Raw genomic sequence first — 16,083 nt, forward strand, 5'->3', positions numbered from 1 at the left:
ATATAATAGGTTCGTTACATAAAGCTTCCATCATTGATTGCATACACCAAAAAAAGGAGCTGAACAGAAACATAAAAGCAACTTTTTATTTGCAGATTTCTCAGAATGCCTTTCAGAAAGCCTCATCAGACAGCAGACCCTACTGAGTCTAATAAATGGGTAAGTATACGTTTTATTTTACAAGAATTTCATTCTACGTATAAAATTATTTCATGCATAGAGTATATGTTTATGAATTTTTTTTTTAAAATTCGATATCTAATCCAAGGACCGACTAATCTGAGGTGACCAATCCCACCGTCCACTTGCGGAGGCTCCGTTCTAAACCAGAGCTTTTGTTCTGCATAAACTTGCCCACCGAAATTGACACAAGAGGGAATCAAACATAAAACCTTGAGTGGAGCATAATAGATCCCAAATGGGTTGTTTATGAAAAAATTATGATAAATAATATACGTGTCACAAACTAAGAAGAAAGTTGCGTTCCATACAAAAAAAGGGAAAATTGTAATTTATTTCATATGCTAAGGAGCCTATGAAATTTCATATGCTAATTTATTTCATATATGTTGTCCCAAACTAAGAAGAAAGTTGTGTTCCATAAATATCTTTATTATCGGTCATTTGGTATGTAAATATAGTTTTACGTAATTGATTTAGTCTTTTGAATATGTTTTTCGTTCGTCAATTTAGTTTATATCTAACAATTTTTGCACTTAACATGTGTTTGCAATTTCGATTTATTTATGAATTATAGTGACAACATCTCACTCGTTCAATGACTAAAATGGTTGGTTGTCAGAATTATGGTCTATAGTAATTTTTTTTCTGTTACTCTAGAACATAGATCCAAATTTCCTTTTATTTTTTTCCTTCTAAATAACTAGCGTAACCTGCAATAATTTGAACCTTTTTTTTCAACAAGAATTAGTCTAAATTTATTTTCTTGAAAAGCAAAGAAGTTTATTCCGTTAATTTGTTACAAGATTAAAAAATTAATATTTCAGAAATCGTTCTTAGAGATTATAAGTTATTTTGTGTTTGCATGTTCGACACCCAAGACCCATTTCATCATCAAGAAAAAGTTATTTTGTGTTTTTTATTATCACAAATAAAAGACTCTTATGAAAAGCAAAGTATAATAGTGATCTTCACAAAATGATGGAAGGATGGCTAGTTATATCTAACTTTATTTTTGTAAACAAAATTAGGAAAGAAGAAATTATTATTATTATTATTATTTATTTTTTTAAATGATAATAATTACCATTTTAAAACTATTTGCGGGGTAAGTTAAACTTCGTTGTTTAGATTAAGAATGTCAGTCCTCGTGAGCTTAATTGAGTTGGTAAAGACAATAAATATATGCAAGGTCGGGGTTCGAACCCTAAACACCAAAAATAAAAAAATTAAGAATGTCAAACTTTTATCACCCAACTTTTACCACAAGAAAGCTAACACATGAATATAAACGCCTAACTTTTTTCGCGTTTTTTTTACAAGGTCTAACTTTCAGGTTTTGATATATCGTTGAAATTTTTGTAATAAAAAATAGGGTTAATGGACATTTAACCCCTGTAATATTGGTCGTTTTCGATTTTTCTTCCTGTAAAATTTTTATTTTGATTCAACCCCCTATAAAATATTTTTGTTTTGATTTACCCCCTACTAGGCCAAACAAAAACGAAAATTTCTTGAAAAAACAAATAAAATTGGTTTTTGTTTGGCCTATTAGGGGGTGAATCAAAATAAAAATTTTACAGGGGAAAATCAGAAATGACCTATATTACAGGGGGTAAAGACCCATTTTAACCCTAAAAAAAAATGAGATAAACTATATAAATTCATAAACATTAGTATATCCCTCTCGTCCTCACCGTAATAAAGAGGTTATACTCTCTCCGTTTTAAAATGAATTTTGTTTAAGGTTTTTACACACATATTAAGAAATATATTAAAGAAAAGAAATATAGATATTATTTTACCAAATTATCCTTATCAACTATTAATTTGTTTTTTATTAAAGGAAAAACAATACTTTAGAAGTAGTGTATATAATATTAATTGAAGGGTACAATTGAAAAGAAAAAATTATTATTGCATTGAAAATTGAAAAATGACATTCATTTTAAAATATATTTTTTTGGTTAAAACGACATTCATTTTGAAACGGATGGAGTATAATAAATATCACAATATGCATCCACAAACTCTAACTCAACGGACAAAAACGTCGAAATTATTAGACAGGTCTCAAGATTGTCATTTGTATGTGCGAGTTTATAATAACTTTGTCATTTATCTATCTAAACAAAAATTAAAATCACAATATACTTCCGCAATCCTAATTTGACTTAATAGTACTCGTGATGCTACAATTTATTTATATAATTAACAACGGCTATATATGTGTGTAGAATGATGCCAAAACTGAGTGCATGATACAGCCAAAAGGACTCAACATTATATGGGGAAATGATCCTCGTTACTGGAAAATAACAAAGTAAGTTGCATTTATATCTTGTTATTACAATGAAAATGATATCTTATTGATTTAATTTGCATAAACAGACCATGTAAAACTCTATCTAATCAAATATAGTACCTTGATATTGGTGAAGACATTTTATGAATTAATTTGATAAATGATATTATAGTATGATTTGACCGAATACATGTCCAAAATCTATTATATATGTGCACGCCTTATGTTAGGATGATAATTGATTTATATAATTTCATTTTTCCTTCTTCATATATGTATATATACGTTGTCGGTGCATATATAAATTAAGGGTTAAATATATTTTTGATCTCTATAAATATATTGATTTTTTATTTTAGTCCTTTTAAAAATTTTCTTCGACTTTTAGTACCTATAAAATTTTCAATCATCACTTTTTGTCCCTATTTTTAAGTCAACTCATGTGTAGCCTTTGTACTTTTTAACGAAATTGTGCATAAATATGTAGAATATTGTAAAAATTTGTTCGAAAAAAATTAGAATTTTTTAACAAAACATATATTAAATATGAATATTTAACCCTAAAAAATATAAAATGTCATATTTAATTCATGTTTTATTAAAAATTCTAATTTTGCAAGAGATTCTTATAATATTATCAACTTTTCTGCAAATTAAATTTTATTATAAAAATATGAATTTTACATATGAGTTTGTTTAAAAAGAGGGACCAAAAGCGAAGATGAAAAATTTTAAGGACTAAAAGTCGAAGAAATTTTTTAGAGAGACTGAAATGAAAAATTGGTAGATTTATAGAAACCAAAAAACAAATTTAAATCATAAATTAATTGTCTAATATTTTTTTATAGATATGTGTTTAATTAAATAATTAATGTTTCTATATGCATGCATTATTTCAGTGACTGTGCAGAACTGATACAAGTTTCATGGTTGGAGGTATCTGGTAAAGTAAAAGTAGAGAAAGGGAATACATACATAGTGAAATTTATGGTGGAAGTTAAGCAAGATGGTTTCGGTTGGGGAAGCACAGATGTACTTGTGATGGCTAAAGTTGGGAAAAAGGGATTATATAAATATGAGGCAGTGAAACTAGATTGTGGTAAAAAAAAAGACCCCATTCCAGAAGTTAAGGATAAGCTTGAAATTGAGGTGAAAAGTGATGAAACAGATCTTGAACTTCATTTTGGATTGTATGAAGTTTGGAGTGGAAAATGGAAAGGAGGTTTGAAAATCTACAATGCAGAAGTTGTTAAGAAGTCTTAAAACTTTGGTCTTCTCGGATTAGTCGATTCTTGAATCGGATATCGAGTTTAAAAAAAAAAACAGAGAAGTCTTAAAACTTTTAAGAGGTCATGATGTTATATTGTTGCTTGTTCAGTTTTTATTGAGAATAACAGATAGCATGCTCATCTGGATATATGCTAATTAAGACTATATATATGATTGAGTCTCTCTGAAAAGGGAACATGGATAAAAAAAAATGCGATTAATGACATTATTACTATCATAATATTTGTAATAAGTTAAAGGTTTGGTGTTGTATATTTATTGAGTAAATAAAAGTATTGTGTTGTAATAAAAATGTTAAATACATTTTTTATTCCTAGAAATAAATAAATGTGTTTTAAGTCCTCTAAATATTTCTTTAAACAATGATCCCTCAAAATTTTATGTTGGTAAATTTGGTCATCACGGTTAAAGTAAGTTAAACATGTCATTATTTTACGTAAGGATTAAAAACAAAAGATGATATATTTACATAGATTAAAAGCTTTTTTACGTTAAGTTTTTGTCCCCCGTAAATATACCATCTATTATTATGTGTCCCCGTAAGGTTTTGCTGACATAAAACATTTGGAGGTAGACATGACAACAAACTCATACTCATGGATACATGCCTGAATCCGCCTCGACTTTGATTGAAAAATCCGAGTTGATTGCGTTCATGTCGGGTTTTACCTGATTTAAAGAGACGTGATTGGGGCATCCACACCCCAAACTCATCCTCAAACACATCCCGCTTGCATCAAGCTTACATGTTTACATCTCTAAGATTAAACTCTAAAATTGCATTTATATGTTTATTTCTTGGCCAAATTACATTTGTAATCCTTTAAGTTTGACCGTTATGATATGTTAATCTTTTAAGGGTGTGTTTGAATTGAGGGTTTAGGAGAGGAATGGAGGGGAGGGCTCACTTTTATTTTTTAAATTACGAACAATGTAAAATGTTTTTCTTTAAATAAATTAAGTATTTTTTAAGTATTATATGATCATTTATCAAGTTGTTAATTCAATTTTCTAAAAATCATTCTATAATGTCCGCAGTTTAAAAAAGAAAAGTAAGTCCTCTCATCCTTTCTCTTCCTAAACCCTCAATCCAAACATACCTAAGAGTGTGTTTGGATGGAGGGGAAGGTTTACTTTTCATTTTTAAATTATGAACACTATGAAATGTTTTTTAAAAAGTTAACATATTGTCATGATAAACGATCATATATATAATACTTCAGTCATACTTAATTTTAGAATAACATGTTACATAGTCCGTAATTTAAAAAAGAAAAGTAAACTCTCCCCTCTCTTCCCCTCCTAAACCCTCAATCCAAACACACTCTATTTTTGGTAACAACAATGTTTGCATTGTTACTCTCTTCCATCTAATTCTGTCAAATACCGCTTATATGGCCATTTTAATGGTGGCGTGGTAGTCTAATGATGGCTACTCAACTTATTTGGTTTATAATGTGTGTATACATGATTGGAATTTTACACATAAGATTCAAATTATTGAAGAATGTAACTGAAATTATAAATTGAGAAGAATGGAATAATAATGGGCACAATTATATGAACAAAATTGATAGATAAAAGACAAGAATAATATGGTTAATGGAAAGGACATGAATGAAGATGGATGGTGCCACACTCAAGATTCTATAGAGAACATAAAAGATAAATTTTGGGGCAATGATGTCCACAAGAAAATTTGGTTTCTAGATAAGAGTACAGGTGATGTGATCCTAAAATTCTCTCTCTTGACAAGAATAATAAAGTCATTGAGAAATAAAAGAATCAAATTAATTTTGGGTTCAAAGTTTTATTTTCGTAGGTCATGATATGTCTATCTTGTTTTGGCTATATCTGAAGAGAATTTTAGGATCACATCAAAAAGAAATGATACGTACAATCCAAAAAACCGAAAAGAGAAGTAATCTGAAAAATACACACAGTATGATTTTCTACCAAGATATTATTAATTCATTTTCATTGTTTTAGGCATTGCCTATTTATAGGAAATGACTTAGCCTTGTTGACTTACAAGACAAAGAAATATAGTGCATTTAATTAGGAATATTTCTTTCTTGCATAAGAAGTATTGTTGCTCTTCAAGATTTTTTCTTCTTTGCTCTTCAAGATTTTTCTTCCTTGATCTTCAAGTTTGTCTTCCTTGCTCATCAAGCTTTTTCCTTCCTTCCTTATCAAGCTATTTTGGGTGCCATCCTGAACCAAGATGCAACCCACTTTTATTTCAGCAAAAACTCTCCAAACAAAGGGAGACTAGGGTTGGGTAGTGTAACGCCCACTTTCGTTTAATAGTTATTTAATCGAGTTTAAGTGATTATATTATATTTATATAATATATGTATGATTTTGATATGTTTTGATAAATTGTGGTGATTTTGGTGATTTGATTGATGACGTGTTAGGTTATGAGTTTGGAGGAATTGATAAGATTATAGAATTTATTTTATTGTTAAATAAGATAAAGATTTGAAAAATATTTAGTTGAGGGCTGTTTTGATATTTTAGATAGTTTTGGGGGAGAAAGTGAGATAAGATAAGTTATTAGAAAAAGATATAAATAGGAGAAGACCTAATATTTTAGAAACTCATTGTACGTGAAAACTTTTGGAAAAGGGAGAAAAAGCCAAGTCTAGAGGAACCAAGGTAGAGTGCTGCGATTTCTTCATAACCAGGTAAGGGTGAGACTAGTAATTCAATAGCATTGATTGTTGTAATTCTGATGATTAATTGACAAAGTTAGGATTGATTTAGAAAAGTTTTGGAATTAGGTTAAAACCCTAAAAATTGATGATCAAACGGTAAAACTTGTTTAGATTGATGTAAGAACCGTCCTATAACCTTAGAATATGTTTAGGATGAATTCTGGAATCAAAATTAGGCTTTGAACCATGTTGTGTGATGGATTTTTGAGAAAAACCCTAGTCTGCCCGTGCTTCTGTTCATCGCTCGCCACGGCGAGTGATGATCCTCGCCTCGCGAGTGGTGAACTTCATCGCTCGCCACGCGAGCCCCTTTCCTTCGCCTCGCGAGTTGTTTGGTGCAACTCGCCATGGCGAGCAACCTTCCTCGCCTCGCGAGCTTAGGCAGAGTGCATGTCATATTTCGTGTTTCGACCTTTTTAGTTGAATCTTGTATGCCTTTGAGTACCTGAACTTACCTAGTATTGATTAGGAATGAATGTAGGATCAGAGGGAACCCAGAACAAGCTTAGTTTGTGAGTTGAGTGGTGCTCGCCATGGCGAGTAAGTACTCTCGCCTCGCGAGTACAACCAGGATGAACTTGATTATGTGTTTGTGCGATCTGTGTCGCACTTTTTAGTCCAGAGTGAACCCCTAATTGGTAATGAAACCTTATGATAACGTTTAATGCAGTCTGTAAAGCTATTGAATTAAGTTGATATTATTTGAGCATGATTAAGGTATTATGCAATATGTAAGATATAATTGAAATGATTATGATTCTAGTAAATTGTTGTTGATATATTGATATCTCCTTGCTGTTATGCGACTTGACTATGCTGCTGCTGTTATTTAACTGAGTATGCAATGTTTATATATGAATATAAGGAAAATGATGACGTTTTGCATCAAGTTATTGAATGCACATGATTACGATGATTATGATGTTTTGTTCATATGTGTCCATGCATAGCATATCATTGAGCCTAGTCCTCACCATGAAAATTAGGAGCTTTGTCCTCCGCACGTTTTATAGGAGCTTTGTCCTCCGCACGATTAAAGTATATTAATACTTATGATGACGATTGGTACCACATGCATATAAGGAGTCTAGGAGCATTGTCACATTGTCATGATTAAGATGCCTTGTTGATAATGAATGGATATGTGATTATGTGATAAGTGTTATTTGATTATGTTATGTTGTTTATAATGATTGGATATGTGATTACGTGATAACTGTTTAGCATTTATGCAAAGTTAATAATGGAATGATTGATGTTAATTTATGATTCACAATTACATTGATTAATGTTATTTTATTATGAAATCTCACCCCTTCTGCTTGAAAATGTTGCCCTTCGTATGGGTAACTTGCAGGTGATCGTGCTTAGTGTGCAGTTGCTTCGTGAGTTGGCCTTGCCTTCACTGTGTCGTCTAGGTCGCTCTGATACGTAACGGGATGGGGTTTAATGCTATAACATGCTTCATTCTTTTACGTGAACTGCTTATGTTTTGATAAACTCTTTTGAGATACTTATTGGGCCTGCGTGCCGAAAACGTTTATGATTTATGTTTATGATTTTCCGCTGCTATGTTAAAGATATTTGTGAAGGTTAAATCATTATTTAACTGTTTTGGATTACGTTTCTATGTGATATCCCGTTTATGGTTTTTACTCTGATAATTGTTTAAGAAATTTGTATATTGGGAAAACGGGGTGTTACAATTGGTATCAGAGCAGGTCGATCCGTCCGGTCAATTAGAGAGTCGTGTCGAGTCTTAGTAATATTTATATTACTATCTTATGTTGATTGTTGCTACTTTTGTAGAATATCCGAAATGGCTGGAAGGAATGATGCTGCGTTAGCTGCTGCTCTACAAGCTGTTGCCCAAGCTGTGGGACAACAACCTAACGTGAATGCTGGTGCAAATGCTGAAGCTAGGATGTTGGAGACGTTCATGAAGAAGAACCCTCCGACTTTCAAAGGACGTTATGACCCTGATGGAGCCCAGACGTGGCTTAAGGAGATTGAGAGGATTTTCCGAGTTATGCAGTGCACTGAAGATCAGAAGGTGCGGTTTGGTACTCATCAGCTGGCCGATGAAGCTGATGACTGGTGGGTTGCTATTCTGCCTACCCTCGAGCAGGAAGGAGCTGTTGTGACTTGGGCTGTTTTCAGGAGAGAGTTCCTGAGAAGATACTTTCCGGAAGATGTTCGCGGGAAGAAAGAGATCGAATTCCTTGAGCTGAAGCAAGGAAATATGTCCGTGACAGAGTATGCTGCCAAGTTCGTGGAGCTGTCTAAGTTCTATCCGCACTATACTGCAGAGAATGCTGAGTTCTCGAGATGCATCAAGTTCGAGAACGGTTTGAGGCCCGACATCAAGAGGGCGATTGGATACCAACAGCTGAGAGTTTTTCAGGACTTGGTTAATAGCTGCAGGATCTATGAGGAGGATACCAAGGCTCACTACAAGGTAGTGAATGAGAGGAAGGGCAAGGGACAGCAGAGTCGTCCTAAGCCGTACAGTGCCCCCGCTGACAAAGGGAAACAGAAGATGGTCGATGTTAGGCGGCCTAAGAAGAAGGATGCTGCAGAGATTGTGTGTTTCAATTGTGGTGAGAAAGGCCACAAGAGCAACGTCTGCCCTGAGGAAATCAAGAAGTGTGTCCGGTGTGGTAAGAAGGGTCATGTTGTAGCTGATTGCAACCGTACAGACATTGTTTGCTTTAATTGCAATGGAGAGGGTCACATTAGTTCACAGTGTACTCAGCCTAAGAGGGCGCCGACTACTGGTAGGGTCTTTGCTTTGACTGGGACTCAGACAGAGAATGAGGATCGTTTGATCAGAGGTACTTGCTATATTAATAATACTCCTTTAGTTGCTATTATTGATACTGGTGCTACGCATTGTTTTATTGCTTTCGATTGTGTTTCTGCTTTGGGTCTTGTTTTGTCTGATATGAATGGAGAGATGGTTGTCGAAACTCCAGCTAAGGGTTCGGTGACTACTTCTCTCGTATGTTTGAAATGTCCTTTGTCTATGTTTGGTCGCGATTTTGAAATGGATTTAGTTTGTCTACCTTTGAGTGGTATGGATGTGATTTTGGGTATGAACTGGTTAGAGTACAACCACGTTCTTATTAATTGTTTTAGCAAGTCAGTGCATTTCTCTTCCGTCGAAGAGGAAAGTGGTGCAGAGTTTTTATCTACTAAGCAGCTGAAGCAACTGGAACGCGACGGTATCTTGATGTTTTCGTTGATGGCTACTTTATCTATTGAGAATCAAGCAGTGATTGACAGGTTACCGGTGGTGTGTGAATTTCCTGACGTTTTTCCAGATGAGATTACTGATGTGCCTCCAGAGAGAGAAGTTGAGTTTTCTATTGATCTTGTTCCTGGAACGAAGCCGGTCTCGATGGCACCTTATCGTATGTCTGCTTCTGAGTTATCTGAGTTGAAGAAACAGTTGGAAGACTTGCTTGAGAAGAAGTTTGTTAGACCAAGTGTTTCACCTTGGGGAGCGCCGGTTTTGCTAGTAAAGAAGAAAGATGGTAGTATGCGGTTGTGTATTGATTATCGGCAGTTGAACAAGGTAACTATCAAGAATAGGTATCCACTTCCGAGAATTGATGATTTGATGGATCAGCTAGTGGGTGCACGAGTTTTCAGCAAGATTGATTTGAGATCAGGCTATCACCAGATTAAAGTAAAAGACGAAGATATGCAGAAGACGGCTTTCAGAACGCGTTATGGTCACTATGAATATAAAGTTATGCCCTTCGGTGTGACCAATGCACCTGGAGTGTTTATGGAGTATATGAATCGCATCTTCCATGCATTTTTGGATCGGTTCGTAGTTGTGTTTATCGACGATATTTTGATCTACTCCAAGACTGAAGAAGAACATGCTGAGCATCTGAAGATTGTCTTACAAGTGTTGAAAGAGAAGAAGCTTTATGCTAAATTGTCTAAGTGTGAATTCTGGTTGAAAGAAGTGAGTTTTCTAGGCCATGTTATTTCTGGTGATGGTATTGCAGTGGATCCGTCTAAAGTTGAAGCGGTATCACAGTGGGAGACTCCAAAGTCCGTTACTGAGATTAGAAGTTTCTTGGGTTTAGCTGGTTACTATAGAAGGTTTATTGAAGGGTTTTCTAAGTTAGCTCTTCCGCTAACGCAGTTGACTTGTAAAGGTAAAACTTTTGTGTGGGACGTTCATTGTGAGAAAAGTTTCGGTGAATTGAAGAAACGGTTGACGACTGCTCCAGTGTTAATTTTGCCGAAGTCGGATGAACCTTTTGTGGTATATTGTGATGCGTCCAAGTTGGGTTTAGGAGGTGTACTTATGCAAGAAGGTAAAGTGGTAGCTTATGCTTCAAGACAGTTGAGAGTTCATGAGAAGAATTATCCTACGCATGATCTCGAGTTGGCGGCTGTAGTCTTTGTATTGAAGATATGGAGACATTACTTGTATGGTTCGAGATTTGAGGTGTTTAGTGATCACAAGAGTTTGAAGTATTTGTTCGATCAGAAGGAATTGAATATGAGACAGCGAAGATGGCTCGAATTGTTGAAGGATTATGACTTTGGTTTGAATTATCATCCAGGTAAAGCTAATGTTGTTGCAGATGCCTTGAGTAGGAAGACATTGCATATGTCCGCCATGATGGTCAGAGAGTTCGAATTGCTTGAACAGTTTAGAGATATGAGTTTGGTTTGCGAATGGTCACCTCAGAGTGTGAAACTGGGTATGCTGAAGATTGATAGTGAATTTCTGAAAGGTATCAAGGAAGCACAGAAAGTTGATGTAAAGTTTGTGGACTTGTTGATTGCTAGAGATCAGACTGAAGACAGTGATTTTAAAATCGATGATCAAGGTGTGTTGAGATTCCGAGGAAGAATTTGTATCCCAGACAATGAAGAGATTAAGAAGATGATTCTTGAAGAGAGTCATAGAAGTAGCTTGAGTATTCATCCGGGAGCTACGAAGATGTATCATGATCTAAAGAAGATTTTCTGGTGGTCTGGTTTGAAACGAGATGTGGCACAGTTTGTGTATTCCTGTTTAGTTTGTCAGAAGTCGAAAGTTGAGCATCAGAAACCTGCTGGAATGATGGTACCTTTAGACGTGCCAGAATGGAAATGGGATAGTATATCGATGGATTTTGTGACGAGTTTGCCGAATACTCCGAGAGGGAGCGACGCAATTTGGGTTATTGTTGATAGGTTGACGAAGTCAGCTCATTTCCTACCTATTAATATTAGTTTCCCTGTTGCCCAGTTGGCAGAGATTTACATCAAAGAGATTGTGAAGTTGCATGGTGTTCCTTCGAGCATTGTATCAGATAGAGATCCAAGATTTACTTCTAGATTTTGGAAAAGTTTGCAAGAGGCCTTGGGTTCGAAGTTGAGATTGAGTTCGGCGTATCATCCACAGACAGATGGTCAGTCGGAGAGGACAATTCAGTCGCTAGAGGATTTGTTGAGAATTTGTGTTCTTGAGCAAGGAGGAACTTGGGATAGTCATCTTCCGTTGATCGAGTTCACATATAATAATAGTTATCATTCTAGTATTGGAATGGCACCGTTCGAAGCTTTGTATGGTCGGAGATGCAGAACTCCGTTGTGTTGGTTTGAATCAGGAGAAAGAGTGGTCTTAGGACCAGAGATTGTTCAGCAAACTACTGAGAAAGTTCAGATGATCCAAGAGAAAATGAAGGCGTCGCAGAGTCGACAAAAGAGTTATCATGATAAGCGTAGAAAAGATCTTGAGTTCCAAGAAGGAGACCACGTGTTTTTGAGAGTCACTCCTATGACCGGTGTAGGACGTGCTTTGAAGTCAAAGAAGTTGACCCCGAAGTTCATTGGTCCGTATCAGATATTGGAAAGAGTTGGAACGGTGGCTTACCGAGTGGGTTTACCGCCACATCTTTCGAATTTGCACAACGTTTTCCATGTGTCGCAACTTCGAAAGTATGTTCCGGATCCATCTCATGTAATCCAAAGCGACGATGTGCAAGTTAGAGACAACCTTACGGTAGAGACTTTACCGGTAAGGATTGATGATCGTAAAGTGGAGACGTTGAGAGGCAAGGAGATACCTCTCGTGAGAGTCGTTTGGTCGGGAGCGACTGGTGAAAGCTTGACGTGGGAGCTTGAGAGTAAGATGCTGGAGTCTTATCCAGAGTTGTTTGCTTGAGGTAAATTTTCGAGGACGAAAATCCTTTAAGTGGGGGAGAGTTGTAACGCCCACTTTCGTTTAATAGTTATTTAATCGAGTTTAAGTGATTATATTATATTTATATAATATATGTATGATTTTGATATGTTTTGATAAATTGTGGTGATTTTGGTGATTTGATTGATGACGTGTTAGGTTATGAGTTTGGAGGAATTGATAAGATTATAGAATTTATTTTATTGTTAAATAAGATAAAGATTTGAAAAATATTTAGTTGAGGGCTGTTTTGATATTTTAGATAGTTTTGGGGGAGAAAGTGAGATAAGATAAGTTATTAGAAAAAGATATAAATAGGAGAAGACCTAATATTTTAGAAACTCATTGTACGTGAAAACTTTTGGAAAAGGGAGAAAAAGCCAAGTCTAGAGGAACCAAGGTAGAGTGCTGCGATTTCTTCATAACCAGGTAAGGGTGAGACTAGTAATTCAATAGCATTGATTGTTGTAATTCTGATGATTAATTGACAAAGTTAGGATTGATTTAGAAAAGTTTTGGAATTAGGTTAAAACCCTAAAAATTGATGATCAAACGGTAAAACTTGTTTAGATTGATGTAAGAACCGTCCTATAACCTTAGAATATGTTTAGGATGAATTCTGGAATCAAAATTAGGCTTTGAACCATGTTGTGTGATGGATTTTTGAGAAAAACCCTAGTCTGCCCGTGCTTCTGTTCATCGCTCGCCACGGCGAGTGATGATCCTCGCCTCGCGAGTGGTGAACTTCATCGCTCGCCACGCGAGCCCCTTTCCTTCGCCTCGCGAGTTGTTTGGTGCAACTCGCCATGGCGAGCAACCTTCCTCGCCTCGCGAGCTTAGGCAGAGTGCATGTCATATTTCGTGTTTCGACCTTTTTAGTTGAATCTTGTATGCCTTTGAGTACCTGAACTTACCTAGTATTGATTAGGAATGAATGTAGGATCAGAGGGAACCCAGAACAAGCTTAGTTTGTGAGTTGAGTGGTGCTCGCCATGGCGAGTAAGTACTCTCGCCTCGCGAGTACAACCAGGATGAACTTGATTATGTGTTTGTGCGATCTGTGTCGCACTTTTTAGTCCAGAGTGAACCCCTAATTGGTAATGAAACCTTATGATAACGTTTAATGCAGTCTGTAAAGCTATTGAATTAAGTTGATATTATTTGAGCATGATTAAGGTATTATGCAATATGTAAGATATAATTGAAATGATTATGATTCTAGTAAATTGTTGTTGATATATTGATATCTCCTTGCTGTTATGCGACTTGACTATGCTGCTGCTGTTATTTAACTGAGTATGCAATGTTTATATATGAATATAAGGAAAATGATGACGTTTTGCATCAAGTTATTGAATGCACATGATTACGATGATTATGATGTTTTGTTCATATGTGTCCATGCATAGCATATCATTGAGCTTAGTCCTCACCACGAAAATTAGGAGCTTTGTCCTCCGCACGTTTTATAGGAGCTTTGTCCTCCGCACGATTAAAGTATATTAATACTTATGATGACGATTGGTACCACATGCATATAAGGAGTCTAGGAGCATTGTCACATTGTCATGATTAAGATGCCTTGTTGATAATGAATGGATATGTGATTATGTGATAAGTGTTATTTGATTATGTTATGTTGTTTATAATGATTGGATATGTGATTACGTGATAACTGTTTAGCATTTATGCAAAGTTAATAATGGAATGATTGATGTTAATTTATGATTCACAATTACATTGATTAATGTTATTTTATTATGAAATCTCACCCCTTCTGCTTGAAAATGTTGCCCTTCGTATGGGTAACTTGCAGGTGATCGTGCTTAGTGTGCAGTTGCTTCGTGAGTTGGCCTTGCCTTCACTGTGTCGTCTAGGTCGCTCTGATACGTAACGGGATGGGGTTTAATGCTATAACATGCTTCATTCTTTTACGTGAACTGCTTATGTTTTGATAAACTCTTTTGAGATACTTATTGGGCCTGCGTGCCGAAAACGTTTATGATTTATGTTTATGATTTTCCGCTGCTATGTTAAAGATATTTGTGAAGGTTAAATCATTATTTAACTGTTTTGGATTACGTTTCTATGTGATATCCCGTTTATGGTTTTTACTCTGATAATTGTTTAAGAAATTTGTATATTGGGAAAACGGGGTGTTACAGGTAGCATACATGTTGTGACACCCTAAACTCCAAGACGTAAATACTTGAATTTAAAATGAGTAAATAGTCAATTTCCCACCTGAAATTGTAAGTTTCATCAATTACCCTTTGAAATCAACAAAACTTCAATTACCCCCCTGAAATTTCACAACGTTAGTCAATTTACCCCCTCCGTCAAATTTTTCTGTTAGTGAACATGACGTTTTGCAAATACCCCCCTGAAGTTTTGCACTTATCTGCAAAATGCCCCACAAACTTAAAAATTTATATTATTTTTTTCTTAAAAACAAACAATTAATAGTTCTTGTCAAAAAAAAAATTAATAGTTAAATATTAAAACTAATTATTAATTTTGGAATTTGGAAAAACTGCATGCATATATACATCAAAATAGGCTCCAAAATGGGGAAAAATATGTATTTTTTAAAGTGACAATAATGGGATGATTTGTGGATTAATATTGGGGGTTGTGTATTTTAAATGGTTTGAGCAAATTGTTGAAGGAGTTGGAGGAGTTAAAAGACTAAGATGGTGAAGGAGAAAATATAAATTTAAATCTGATTATTAATTTGTTTATAAACCTCTAAAAATAATAATTTGTCTATTAGAAATAACAATTATTGTCACTTTAAAAATACACATTTTTTCCTATTTTGATGTATATATGTATGTAGTTTTTCCAAATTCTAAAATTAACAGTTAGCTTTAATATTTAACTATTAATTGCTTGTTTTTAAGAAAAAATAATATAAATTTTTAAGTTTGGGGGGCATTTTGCACATAAGTGCAAAACTTCAGGGGGGTATTTGCAAAACATCATGTTCACTAACAGAAAAATTTGATGGAGGGGGTAAATTGACTAACATTGTGAAATTTCAGGGGGGTAATTGAAGTTTTGTTAATTTCAGGGAGTAATTAATGAAACTTACAATTTCAGAGAGGAAATTGACTATTTACTCAATTTAAAATACTTTTCGAAAAATAGCCTTTCAAAGGTTTTTCACAGTAGATAGAAAAATTATGAAATGTAAAATAATTAATAAAGTCATTACCACAATAAGTTATAGGTACCACATTTACACTTGAACATCACAATTAAAATAAATTATCAAAATAAATGAAAGAATATGTAAGAAATCAAATTTAAACATCGTATTTGTAACACCCCAATATTTTATATATATTATTTAAATCCTTCTTAATAATTCTATTAATTTATTATTT

At 34.5% G+C, this 16,083-nt stretch overlaps 1 protein-coding gene across 1 annotated transcript; it reads left to right on the plus strand.

Annotated features, from left to right (window-relative positions):
* LOC25479756 (protein PHLOEM PROTEIN 2-LIKE A9) lies at positions 1 to 4,067 on the plus strand. The gene is made up of 3 exons (XM_013587805.3): positions 1 to 159; positions 2,418 to 2,503; positions 3,385 to 4,067. The coding sequence occupies exons 1-3, from the start codon at positions 106 to 108 to the stop codon at positions 3,746 to 3,748; spliced, it is 504 nt and encodes a 167-aa protein (XP_013443259.1). The 5' UTR covers positions 1 to 105; the 3' UTR covers positions 3,749 to 4,067.
* Positions 4,068 to 16,083: the final 12,016 nt, after the last annotated feature.

This window comes from Medicago truncatula, chromosome 2, assembly GCF_003473485.1.
Source record: "Medicago truncatula cultivar Jemalong A17 chromosome 2, MtrunA17r5.0-ANR, whole genome shotgun sequence".
NCBI lineage: Eukaryota > Viridiplantae > Streptophyta > Magnoliopsida > Fabales > Fabaceae > Medicago > Medicago truncatula.